Source organism: Eriocheir sinensis, chromosome 54, assembly GCF_024679095.1.
Source record: "Eriocheir sinensis breed Jianghai 21 chromosome 54, ASM2467909v1, whole genome shotgun sequence".
NCBI classification, from domain to species: domain Eukaryota; kingdom Metazoa; phylum Arthropoda; class Malacostraca; order Decapoda; family Varunidae; genus Eriocheir; species Eriocheir sinensis.
Window position 1 is genome coordinate 9,635,974 of NC_066562.1, and position 11,994 is coordinate 9,647,967.

The window sequence follows — 11,994 nt, forward strand, 5'->3', positions numbered from 1 at the left end:
GAGCCGAGTGTGCTAACCACTGCACCACGATGCCCCCGGGAAGGTCGTAGTAATGTGGACTTTATAAACAGATAAAATGCCGGAGAAGTTGCTGCCAAGAATGACCGAAGCTTTTCACGAAATGTCTCGAAAATGGAAGAATTCAGAAAAACTATAAAAAAATGCAGAAAATGAAACCTAGATCTCAATATGATATCGTCTGATCAGCTTACTCTCGGGCATCTAAGAATCATTCACAAAAATCTTCTCTCTCTCTCTCTCTCTCTCTCTCTCTCTCTCTCTCTCTCTCTCTCTCCTTCTACCTGTTTTCCTTCTTTTCCTTCAGTTCTTAGTCCGTCGAAACAGGAAACGTTCGCACGGAGACACGAAACTGGCGCGTGAGAGCCAATGATGATGATGATGATGATGATGATGATGAAAGAGAAATACATAGGCCTACATAAACAGATAAATAAGTGCTCGCCGATGCATTCCCTCTATACCCATTCATCTACTTATTCATCCATTCACTGACTCATTATTTACACACACACACACACAACACAAGGCTATCGCTCCAGTATCTCGCCGCGTCTATATCGCTAACAAGTTCCACTCGCAATTGATTAAACCCTTACGCAATGTTGTAGCCTACTTTAATAACTGTGCATAATCAGGACTTATTATACGACCTACTTGGGTGTTTATGGTCATTTTGTGGTACCCGGTTGTTTTTGTTTATTTTTCTCTTGGTATGAGAGGCGCACTTTTGAACGGGGCAGGTCACGTTAGGTTAGGTTAGGTTAGGAAAGAGTAAACCAGAAAAGGGGGAAAGTCAGGAAAGTAACCCAGGAAAAGTATGAGAAAAAACAGAAAAAAAGTAAAATTAAACCAGTAAAGTAAAATTAAACCAGTGAAAAGTAAAATTAAACCAGTAAAGTAAAATTAAACCAGTGAAAAGTAAAATTAAACCAGTAAAGTAAAATTAAACCAGTGAAAAGTAAAAGTAAACCAGTAAAGTAAAATTAAACCAGTGAAAAGTAAAATTAAACCAGTAAAAAGTAAAATTAAACCAGTAAAGTAAAATTAAGCCAGTGAAAAGTAAAATTAAACCAGTAAAGTAAAATTAAACCAGTGAAAAGTAAAATTAAACCAGTAAAAAGTAACATCAAACCAGTGAAAAGTAAAATTAAACCAGTGAAAAGTAAAATTAAACCAATGAAAAGTAAAATTAAACCAGTAAAGTAAAATTAAACCAGTGAAAAGTAAAATTAAACCAGTAAAGTAAAATTAAACCAGTGAAAAGTAAAATTAAACCAGTAAAGTAAAATTAAACCAGTGAAAAGTAAAATTAAACCAGTAAAGTAAAATTAAACCAGTGAAAACTAAAATTAAACCAGTAAAGTAAAATTAAACCAGTGAAAAGTAAAATTAAACCAGTGAAAACTAAAATTAAACCAGTAAAGTAAAATTAAACCAGTGAAAAATAAAATTAAACCAGTAAAGTAAAATTAAACCAGTGAAAAGTAAAATTAAACCAGTAAAGTAAAATTAAACCAGTGAAAAGTAACATTAAACCAGTAAAGTAAAATTAAACCAGTGAAAAGTAAAATTAAACCAGTAAAAAGTAAAATTAAACCAGTAAAGTAAAATTAAACCAGTGAAAAGTAAAATTAAACCAGTATAAAGTAATAGTAAGTCAGCAAAGTAAGAATAAACCAGTAAAAATGAGAATATAATCACACCCTCACTCCCCTCTCTCCAAAGGTCCGCGTCAACACACTCTACGGTACCCGGCTGCCTGGTTTCACTGCGCGCTACGGAACTTGTGTATCTTAAGCGCCGCCCCTTGATCTCCCTCCTTTCCCGTAACATAAAAAAAGGAGAGAAAATATCACTGCTCCAAAAACCCACTGTGGCCTTTATTTCTGCACTTCCTCCGAGGTCCATGGTCACATCAACGGAGGAGGAGCAGGAGGAGGAGAGAGTGGAGGAAGAGGAAGCGGAGGTGATTCGTAAAATATATTCTCCCAGTAATTACGAGTCTGCATTTTCCGTCTCCCGAAATTGACCTATCTTTTAGCCGCTCATTTTCTATTTTTTATTTATTTATTTAACTTTTTACAGCTAAGGAGACAGTTCTTTTGTCTTCCCCGTAACATAAAAAAAAAGAGAGAAAAAATCACTGCTCCAAAAACCCACTGTGGCCTTTAATTCTGCACTTCCTCCAAGGTCCACGGTCACATCAACGAAGGAGGAGCAGGCAGAGGAGGAGGAGGAGGAGGAGAAAGAAGTGGAGGAAGAGGAAGCGGAGGTGATTCGTAAAATATATTCTCCCTGAAATTACGAGTCTGCATTTTCCGTCTCCCGAAATTGACGTATCTTTTGACCGCTCATTTTTTATTTATTTATTTATTTATTTATTTTTTTACAGCTAAGGATACAGTTCTTTTGTCTTCCCCGTAACATAAAAAAAGGAGAGAAAAAATCACTGCTCCAAAAACCCACTGTGGCCTTTAATTCTGCACTTCCTCCAAGGTCCATGGTCACATCAACGAAGGAGGAGCAGGAAGTGGAGGAGGAAGAATGAGAAAGTGGAGGAAGAGGAAGCGGAGGTGATTCATAACATATATTCTCCCTGAAATTACGAGTCTGCATTTTCCGTCTCCTGAAATTGACCTATCTTTTGGCCGCTCATTTTCTATTTTTTATTTATTTATTACAGCTAAGGATACAGTTCTTGTCTTCCCCGTAACATAAAAAAAGGAGAGAAAATATCGCTGCTCCAAAATCCCACTGTGGCCTTTAATTCTGCACTTCCTCCAAGGTCCATGGTCACATCAACGAAGGAGGAGCAGGAAGAGGAGGAGGAGGAGGAGAAAGAAGTGGAGGAAGAGGAAGCGGAGGTGATTCATAACATGTATTCTCCCTGAAATTACGAGTCTGCATTTTCCGTCTCCCGAAATTGACCTCTCTTTTGGCCGGTCGCTACTTTTGTCTTTGTGGGAACAGCGATTAGCGGGCTTTTTTATTTTTTACACCTATTTTTTGTTGCCCTTGAGATGTTTCTTTAGCTGTAAAATAAAATAAAGAAAGTTGTGCAGGAGAAAGAGGAGTGAGAGGTCGCGAGTCACAAAATATATCCTCCCTGCAATTACGAGTCTGCAACATCTGTCTCTATATCAAGTGGTACAGGAATTACAGTTTTAGAATCTAGTGCAGCATAATTACGCTTACTGAGGAAAACGTATCTTGCAGGAAAAACATATTGCAGATTTTTATTTATTTATTTATTTATTTTTTTTACTGCATATGAGTCAGTCAGTTCAAGGGGATGAAAAAGGGTAACAAGTGGAAAAAAAAGCCCGCTACTCGCTGCTCCTATCAAGAGTTAGAGGAGTGGCCGAAAGCTAGGTCTGATCAATGTCATGTATATATAAGTGATCTTGAAGTGTTATTTATATCTACTTGCTTATTGCTGTGACTGAGATAGATAGATAGATAGATAGATAGATAGACTAATAAGAATGGAAAGGTTAATTAAAGGGAATGAAAATAAGATAAAAGATTAGTTAGTTTATTAATATTTTTTTTGACAATGCTTACAAAAGTTTCCACCCTTCTATATATATATGAGAGAGAGAGAGAGAGAGAGAGAGAGAGAGAGAGAGAGAGAGAGAGAGAGAGAGAGAGAGAGAGAGAGAGAGAGAGAGAGAATAGGCCTACATTATCACATTCACAAAATCTAATAAGGAAAAAAAAATAATAATAGTAAGACATAATAAGATAGGAACCAATTATAAGAACAAAAACAATACCAATAAAAATAATAATAATAATAATAATAATAATAATAATAATAATAATGGAAATATCAAACTTATTTTACTATTACTTAAACAGGAAGAAAGTTACATATTACAAACCTTAAGTATTTTTTTTCTTTATCAATATCAAAGAATAGACATTGTAGTAATTTGCAATCCAGTATCTTTCTATCTATCTATCAATTTTATCTATTTCAACTACCCTATCCTACCTTTGCATCTATTCATCAACTAAACTAACCTATCTATTTATCTATTTATCTGTCTGTCTGTCTTTCCGCCTCTTTGTTTACTGGGGGGACGCAAACTGCCTAGCAAGGATGGGGGAGGTGATGGGGGATGTGAAGGGGGGAGATGTGAAGGGAGGAGAGGCGGGGGAGATCTCAGAGAAGTAGCCAGAGTGTGGGAGGGAGGTGAAGGTGGAAGCTAACTGGTGGTGGTGGTGGTGCTGGAGGTGGTGGTGGTGGTGGTGGTGCAGAGGCGAGGTGGTGGTGGAGGTGTTGGCAGGGGTGGTGGCAGGGTGTGGCTCGTCCCGGGAGGAGTAGCGCATGGGGATGTGGCTCACCTGTCCACTTGTCCACACCTGTAATTAAGGGGTGAGGTGTGTTCATTTACCTGTTATCTTATTTTGGTTTCTTCCTCCTTCTCTTTCTTCCTTTCCTTCAAAACTGTTACCTTCCTTCTTTCCTTTCTTCCTCCTTCTCTTTCTTCCTTTCCTTCAAAACTGTTGCCTTCCTTCTTTCCTTTCTTCCTCCTTCTCTTTCTTCCTTTCCTTCAAAACTGTTACCTTCCTTCTTTCCTTTCTTCCTCCTTCTCTTTCTTCCTTTCCTTCAAAACTGTTGCCTTCCTTCTTTCCTTTCTTCCTCCTTCTCTTTCTTCCTTTCCTTCAAAACTGTTGCCTTCCTTCTTTCCTTTCTTCCTCCTTCTTTTTCTTCCTTTCCTTCAAAACTGTTGCCTTCCTTCTTTCCTTTCTTCCTCCTTCTCTTTCTTCCTTTCCTTCAAAACTGTTGCCTTCCTTCTTTCCTTTCTTCCTCCTTCTCTTTCTTCCTTTCCTTCAAAACTGTTACCTTCCTTCTTTCCTTTCTTCCTCCTTCTTTTTCTTCCTTTCCTTCAAAACTGTTGCCTTCCTTCTTTCCTTTCTTCCTCCTTCTCCTTCCCTTCCTTCCTTCCTTCCTTCTTACATGTCTTTCACTCTCCTTCTCTTCCTTCCCTTCCTTCAAACCTATTGCCTTTTTTCTTTCCTTCCTTCCTTCCTCCCTTCTAACATCTTACTCTCCTCCTTATATTTCTTCCCTTCCTTCCTTCCTTCTTATATGTCTTTCACTTTCCTTCTCTTCCTTCCCTTCCTTCAAACCTGTTGCCTTTTTTCTTTCCTTCCTTCCTTCCTTCTAACATCTTACCCTCCTCCTTCTCTTCCTTCCTTCCTTCTTTCCCTGCCACCTCCATCCTTAAACTTAACTTATAAAACTGGTATAAAAAATCTAACTTCTGAGTATGTATGTTAGTCAGTCAGTCAGTCAGTCAGCCATCCAGCCAGTCAGTAAACCAGTCAGTCAGCCATCCAGTCAGTCAGTCAGTCAGTCAACCACAGGGCCACTCACCACACTCAACACAGCACCAGTGGACAAGTTCTGCTGGAAGTTGACGCTCACTGGCACCTGGAACGCCTCGCCTCTGATGAAGCCTCTGCAAGGGTGACGAGAGAGTGTGAGGGAGGGAGTGAGGGAGAGAGGGAAGGAGGAAGGAAGTGTGTAAGGAAGGGAGTGAGGGAGAGGGAGTGTGTGAGGGAGGGAAAGAGGAAGTGTGTGAGGATGGGGAGTGAGGGAGGGAAAGAGGAAGAAAATGTGTGAGGGAAGAAGGAAGGGAGGGAAAGAGGAAGAGTGTGAGGGAGGGAAAGAGGAAGAGAGGGAGGGAAAGAGGAAGAGTGTGATGGAGGGAGGAAGTGTGTGGTAGGGAAACAGGGAGTGTGAAGAAAAAAAAAGGGAGAGAACAGCAGACAGAAGAGATATAGTTACACACACACACACACACACACACACACACACACACACACACGTACCCCGGAGCCAGGTGCAAGGAGGGGTAGGGGTGTGTGTGCAGCAGGGCCACACACTCGGTATCCCTGAACACCACCGCAAGCCTTTCGCTCCTCGGGTCCCAGGCCAGCTGACGCACCGCCCCGCCCACACTGCCAGGGAGGAGGAGGAGGTGAGGATTATGAGTACTGGTGGTGATTCATAAAATATTTCAGCTAGTCTTCCACCTCCACAATAAGGACACAGGGACACATAAGAAACATTGAGGACACATGAGGTCAGTTAGTCCGGACACATGGCAGCTTTTGAGATGATCCGGCTATTCAGTATCTGTTCTCCACCTTGTCTAATCTCCATTTTAACCCCTTGGCTGTGGATTCCCTACAAGAAGACCTCACCAAGCTACAGGAGTGGAACAAAAAGTGGCTGCTACAATTCAATGAAGAAAAATGTAGTCATGCATCTTCGGAGGGGATATCCAGCACACCAATACCACATGGGAAACACTCCACTATCCACCACAGAGGCAGAGAAAGACCTGGGAGTGTATGTTACCAGGCTACCAGTGAAGGGATATCCAGCACACCAATACCACATGGGAAACACTCCACTATCCACCACAGAGGCAGAGAAAGACCTGGGAGTGTATGTTACCAGGCTACCAGTGAAGGGATATCCAGCACACCAATACCGCATGGGAAACACTCCACTATCCACCACGGAGGCAGAGAAAGACCTGGGAGTGTATGTTACCAGGCTACCAGTGAAGGGATATCCAGCACACCAATACCACATGGGAAACACTCCACTATCCACCACAGAGGCAGAGAAAGACCTGGGAGTGTATGTTACCAGGCTACCAGTGAAGGGATATCCAGCACACCAATACCGCATGGGAAACACTCCACTATCCACCACGGAGGCAGAGAAAGACCTGGGAGTACATGTTACCAGGCTACCAGTGAAGGGATATCCAGCACACCAATACCGCATGGGAAACACTCCACTATCCACCACAGATGCAGAGAAAGACCTGGGAGTGTATGTTACCAGGCTACCAGTGAAGGGATATCCAGCACACCAATACCGCATGGGAAACACTCCACTATCCACCACAGATGCAGAGAAAGACCTGGGAGTGTATGTTACCAGGCTACCAGTGAAGGGATATCCAGCACACCAATACCGCATGGGAAACACTCCACTATCCACCACAGAGGCAGAGAAAGACCTGGGAGTACATGTTGCCAGGCTACCAGTGAAGGGATATCCAGCACACCAATACCCCATGGGAAACACTCCACTATCCACCACAGAGGCAGAGAAAGACCTGGAAGTGTATGTTACCAGGCTACCAGTGAAGGGATATCCAGCACACCAATACCACATCGGAAACACTCCACTATCCACCACAGAGGCAGAGAAAGACCTGGGAGTGTTACCAGGCTACCAGTGAAGGGATATCCAGCACACCAATACCGCATGGGAAACACTCCACTATCCACCACGGAGGCAGAGAAAGACCTGGGAGTGTATGTTACTAGGCTACCAGTGAAGGGATATCCAGCACACCAATACCGCATGGGAAACACTCCACTATCCACCACAGAGGCAGAGAAAGACCTGGGAGTGTATGTTACCAGGCTACCAGTGAAGGGATATCCAGCACACCAATACCGCATGGGAAACACTCCACTATCCACCACAGAGGCAGAGAAAGACCTGGGAGTGTATGTTACCAGGCTACCAGTGAAGGGATATCCAGCACACCAATACCACATGGGAAACACTCCACTATCCACCACAGAGGCAGAGAAAGACCTGGGAGTACATGTTACCAGGCTACCAGTGAGGGCGAAATCCGTGCCAATCACAGCGGACGGGTTAAATCTTCAAACGTATTTCCATGGACAGCACTCACCTCATCTCCTCACCATCCTTGCAGGTCACAATAATCTGCGTGAGGTCAGCCACCTGGGCAGCCACCTGTGTGCCCCCGACCCCCTCTCCCGGCACGAAGGTCAGGCAGTAGAGGGTTGGGTCGGCCTGGGTCACGAAGAGTAGCACGTGGCCTTGACCTGACCACACGGCTGACTGCACGGGTGACTCGAGGCTCCACTGCTCGTAGGTCCAGCGCTGGGTCTCGAAGATTCTGTATGGGGTAGTGGTGAGGCGGTGAGGGTGGTGATGAAGTACCTTGATTTAACCCCTTGGCTGTGGATGCCCTACCAGAAGACCTCACTAAGCTACAGGAATGGAACAAAAAGTGGCTGCTACAATTCAATGAAGAAAAATGTAAAGTCCTGCACCTTGGGAGGGGATATCCAGCACACCAATACCACACTTCACTATCCACCACAGAGGCAGAGAAAGGCATGGGAGTGTGTGTGACAAGGCTACCAGTGAAGGGATATCCAGCACGCCAATACCACATGGGAAACACTTCACTATCCACCACAGAGGCAGAGAAAGACCTGGGAGTGTATGTTACCAGGCTACCAGTGAAGGGATATCCAGCACACCAATACCACATGGGAACCACTCCACTATCCACCACAGAGGCAGAGAAAGACCTGGGAGTGTATGTTACCAGGCTACCAGTGAAGGCGAAATCCGTGCCAATCGCAGCGGACGGGTTAAGTGAAAACTACTCTGCCTACCTTACTGTCCCTCCCCTCCCCTCCGACTCCCGTCCCGCCCTTCCCTCCCCCTACCCCCCTCACCTCATGGTCTTGCCAGCGTAGGTCACCAGCAGCCTGGAGCCATCGGGGGACCACAGCACCTGAGTGGCGGCCCCCCCTGCGCCCCCTCCGTGCACCACCACCGCCACCTCCCGCCACACATCCCACACCACCACGCGCGCCCCTCCACCCCCCACGCAGGCCAGGAGGTTACCCTGGGGTGTGGAGAAAGAAGGAGAGGAAAAAACATTAATAATATAACTCAAATAAAGAACACACACACACACACACACACACACACACACACACACACACATAAACAGACATACTCACACACCTTACCTTGGGGTGCCAGGTGAGGGCGGCCACAGGGGTCACGGCAGGGTGGGTGAGGAGGGTGGCGCAGGACCCCGAGGGGCGCCCCACCACCGTGTTGGGGTCCAGCACCCACAGCTGCACACCTGACTCACACCCGATGGCCAGCACACCTGCCGACAAGGGCCTGGGTGGGCGGGAGAAGGGGGTGAGTTTGGAGGTAAAAGGGGAGTGAAGGAAGAGAAGAGAAGGGTCTGGTGAGGAGGAGGAGAAGGAGCTGGGTTGGAGGAGGAGGAGGAAGCGGAGGAGTTGTAAAATAAGTAAATGAAGATAAAGACAAAGAGGAAGAAGAGGAAATTTTAGAGGAGGAAAAAGAAGATAAAGTTAAGAAAGGAGTAAGGAGGAGGAGGAGGAGGAGTAAGATAAGTAAAAGGAGATAAAGACAAAGAGGAAGAGGAGATTTTAGAGGAGGAAAAGAAGATAAAATTAAGGAAGAAATAAGAAAGAGGAGAAGAAGAAGGAGGAGGAGGAGGAGGAGGAGGAGGGGACTAAGTGAAGGGAAAACATATAACAAAAGAATGAATGCACAGGAGAGAGGGAAGGCAAGGGCAGCAACACTCACATCCACGCAACCTGTGTCAAACCGCGCTGGTGCCGGTGTTTCAGGAAGGGCGCAACACTGTGTCCTGCCATGAACAGCCGCACCGTGTCATCGCAGACCACCGCCGCCAGTGTGTTGGTGTGCGGGTGCCAACACACACTGGTGATGCTGCCCCCGCCCCCGCGCTGGACTGTGAGGGAAGAATGAGGGTAAGTTAGGTTAGGTTAGGGTAGGTTAGGATACGAAACAAGAGGAAAAATAAACTAATGTAGAATTTCAACACAGTAGAATATGAAATCAAAAGAGGACAAATAAATGAAGTAGCAATGAAAGTGGCAGAGGATAAAATTTAAGGGAAAACTAAACTAAGGTAGAATTTTATCTCGGCAGAACACGAAACCAAAGGAAAACAAACAATGGAAGAAATATTGAATGTGGTAGAACACAAAAATCAAAATATCACAAACAGATAAAAAAAAATAAGGTAGGCCTACAGGGGAAGGCCATTCACCTCCTCACCCATCCTCCTCTTCCTCTACTCACCCAGCGGTGCAGCGGACACAGCGGGTGACTTGGCGGGTGAGGGAAGGAGGGCCTGGAGGCGGGTGAGGAGGCCGGCCACCTTCACACCCACAGCTGCCACCAGGACCACCGCCCGCTGCAGCCGCCCTCCACCAGCCTCACACCGCACGGCCTCTTGAAGTGCCGCACCCCACCCTTCCTCGTAACTGTAGGGGGGGGGGGGGAGGGGGTCAGTATAGGGTTATGGGTGACTGGTAACATTATTATTATTTATTTTATTTATTTATTTATTTTACAGCAAAGGAGACAGCTCAAGGGCAACAGAAAGAGTGCAGAGAAAAAAAAAAAGCCCGCTACTCACCGCTCCGTAACACACACATTATTATCCTCATACTAACTATTATCATTATTATTATTACGAACGCTCAATACTCACTAGGCACACATGATCCGCTGCCAGGGTGTCTCCTTGTGGGCGTAGAAGGCATCCCGCGCCTCCTGCTTGCTGTGGGCACTCCTCACCGGCTCCTGCCCCACCGCCACCTCAATGTATCGCTCCTCGCCAAGCTGGGGGGAGGCGGAGAAGAAGAGGATCAAGAGGAGCTATGAGGTGATGCAGGATAAAGGATGAAGAGGAGAGGATCAAGAGGAGGAGGACCTATGAGATGACACAAGTTAAAGGAAGAAGAAAAAGAAGAGGAGAGGACTAAGAGGAGGAGGAGGACTCACGAAGTAATACAGGACAAAGGAAGAAGAGGAGAGGATCAAGAGGAGGAGGAGACACAGAAGAAATACAGATCAAAGGAAGAAGAAAAGAAGAGGAGAAAGAGAAGATGAAGAAGAGGATGAAGAAAAAGGAGAGGATGAAGAGGAGGAGGACCAACGAAGAAATACAGCCCAAAGGAAGAAGAAGAAGAAAAGAAGAAGAGGAGAAAGAGAATATGAAGAAGAGGAAGAAGTAGAAGAGGAGGACCCACGAAGCGATACAGCCCAAAGGAAGAAGAAGAAGTAGAAGAGGAGGACCCACGAAGCGATACAGCCCAAAGGAAGAAGAAGAAGTAGAAGAGGAGGACCCACGAAGCGATACAGCCCAAAGGAAGAAGAAGAAGTAGAAGAGGAGGACCCACGAAGCGATACAGCCCAAAGGAAAAGAAGAAGTAGAAGAGGAGGACCCACGAAGCGATACAGCCCAAAGGAAGAAGAAGAAGTAGAAGAGGAGGACCCACGAAGCGATACAGCCCAAAGGAAGAAGAAGAAGTAGAAGAGGAGGACCCACGAAGCGATACAGCCCAAAGGAAGAAGAAGAAGAAGAGGAGGACCCACGAAGCGATACAGCCCAAAGGAAAAGAAGAAGTAGAAGAGGACCCACGAGCGATACAGCCCAAAGGAAGAAGAAGTAGAAGAGGAGGACCCACGAAGCGATACAGCCCAAAGGAAGAAGAAGAAGTAGAAGAGGAGGACCCACGAAGCGATACAGCCCAAAGGAAGAAGAAGAAGAAAAGAAGAAGAGGAGAAAGAGAAGATGAGGAAGACAGGATGAAGAAGAGGAGGTCCCAAACACAGGACAAAATAAGCCCCCTCACCCATTTCCTGGCGGTGGTGGTCGCCTCGGGGCCGCCACGCGCACACAGCCGCCCGTCGTTCTCGTAGGCCGTCACCTGGCCCAGGGGCGGCGGGGGCGGCAGGTGGTCCAGGGAGATCATGGCAGCACGTGACGGCAGAAGATGAAGCTCCCGCGCCAAGAGGACTGATGTTGACGTCGGTTACTGCACCAACACGACCTCCTCCACAACGGCCCGGTTTCCTCTGTTCCTCCTCCACGGTCCACCATTTGGGACACTGTTATTAACCCGGTAGCAGCGACGGGCCAAATTTGTGGCTTTACCGTGTAGCAGCGACAGGCCAAATTTGTGCCATGATTTAAACCCCCCAAAATAGATGATACATAAACTGATCACAAATGCTTCGATATATATTATGAAATGGTTTGTGTGAGTGATAATTTTTTTCTCATTTTTTTCTCGCTTAGAGGT

General features: G+C 45.6%; 2 protein-coding genes across 2 annotated transcripts; both read right to left on the reverse strand.

Annotated features, from left to right (window-relative positions):
- Nucleotides 1-3,628: 3,628 nt before the first annotated feature.
- On the reverse strand, nucleotides 3,629-11,767 carry LOC126983735 (aladin-like). The gene is made up of 10 exons (XM_050836799.1): nucleotides 11,545-11,767; nucleotides 10,398-10,528; nucleotides 9,983-10,167; nucleotides 9,461-9,629; nucleotides 8,866-9,025; nucleotides 8,566-8,738; nucleotides 7,764-7,994; nucleotides 5,866-5,994; nucleotides 5,408-5,492; nucleotides 3,629-4,389 (listed from the first exon to the last, which is right to left on the reverse strand). The coding sequence occupies exons 1-10, from the start codon at nucleotides 11,662-11,664 to the stop codon at nucleotides 4,096-4,098; spliced, it is 1,677 nt and encodes a 558-aa protein (XP_050692756.1). The 5' UTR covers nucleotides 11,665-11,767; the 3' UTR covers nucleotides 3,629-4,095.
- Nucleotides 6,054-8,476, reverse strand: LOC126983736 (uncharacterized). Its single transcript, XM_050836800.1, has 3 exons — nucleotides 8,416-8,476; nucleotides 7,565-7,663; nucleotides 6,054-7,172 (listed from the first exon to the last, which is right to left on the reverse strand). Exons 2-3 carry the CDS (start codon nucleotides 7,621-7,623, stop codon nucleotides 6,272-6,274), a joined length of 960 nt encoding a protein of 319 aa, XP_050692757.1. The 5' UTR covers nucleotides 7,624-7,663; nucleotides 8,416-8,476; the 3' UTR covers nucleotides 6,054-6,271.
- Nucleotides 11,768-11,994: the final 227 nt, after the last annotated feature.

Excerpts from the sequence above, each read along its gene's own strand:
- LOC126983736 (XM_050836800.1), bottom strand. The coding sequence starts at position 7,623 with ATGTGGTATTGGTGTGCTGGATATCCCTTCACTGGTAGCCTGGTAACA. Across the intron at positions 7,173-7,564 it reads CTGGTAACATACACTCCCAG|GTCTTTCTCTGCCTCTGTGG; the intron begins GTCTTTCTCTGC and ends ATACACTTCCAG.
- LOC126983735 (XM_050836799.1), bottom strand. The coding sequence starts at position 11,664 with ATGATCTCCCTGGACCACCTGCCGCCCCCGCCGCCCCTGGGCCAGGTG. Across the intron at positions 9,630-9,982 it reads TGTGTCCGCTGCACCGCTGG|TCCAGCGCGGGGGCGGGGGC; the intron begins GTGAGTAGAGGA and ends CTTCCCTCACAG. Across the intron at positions 5,493-5,865 it reads TCCTTGCACCTGGCTCCGGG|AGGCTTCATCAGAGGCGAGG; the intron begins GTACGTGTGTGT and ends TCACCCTTGCAG.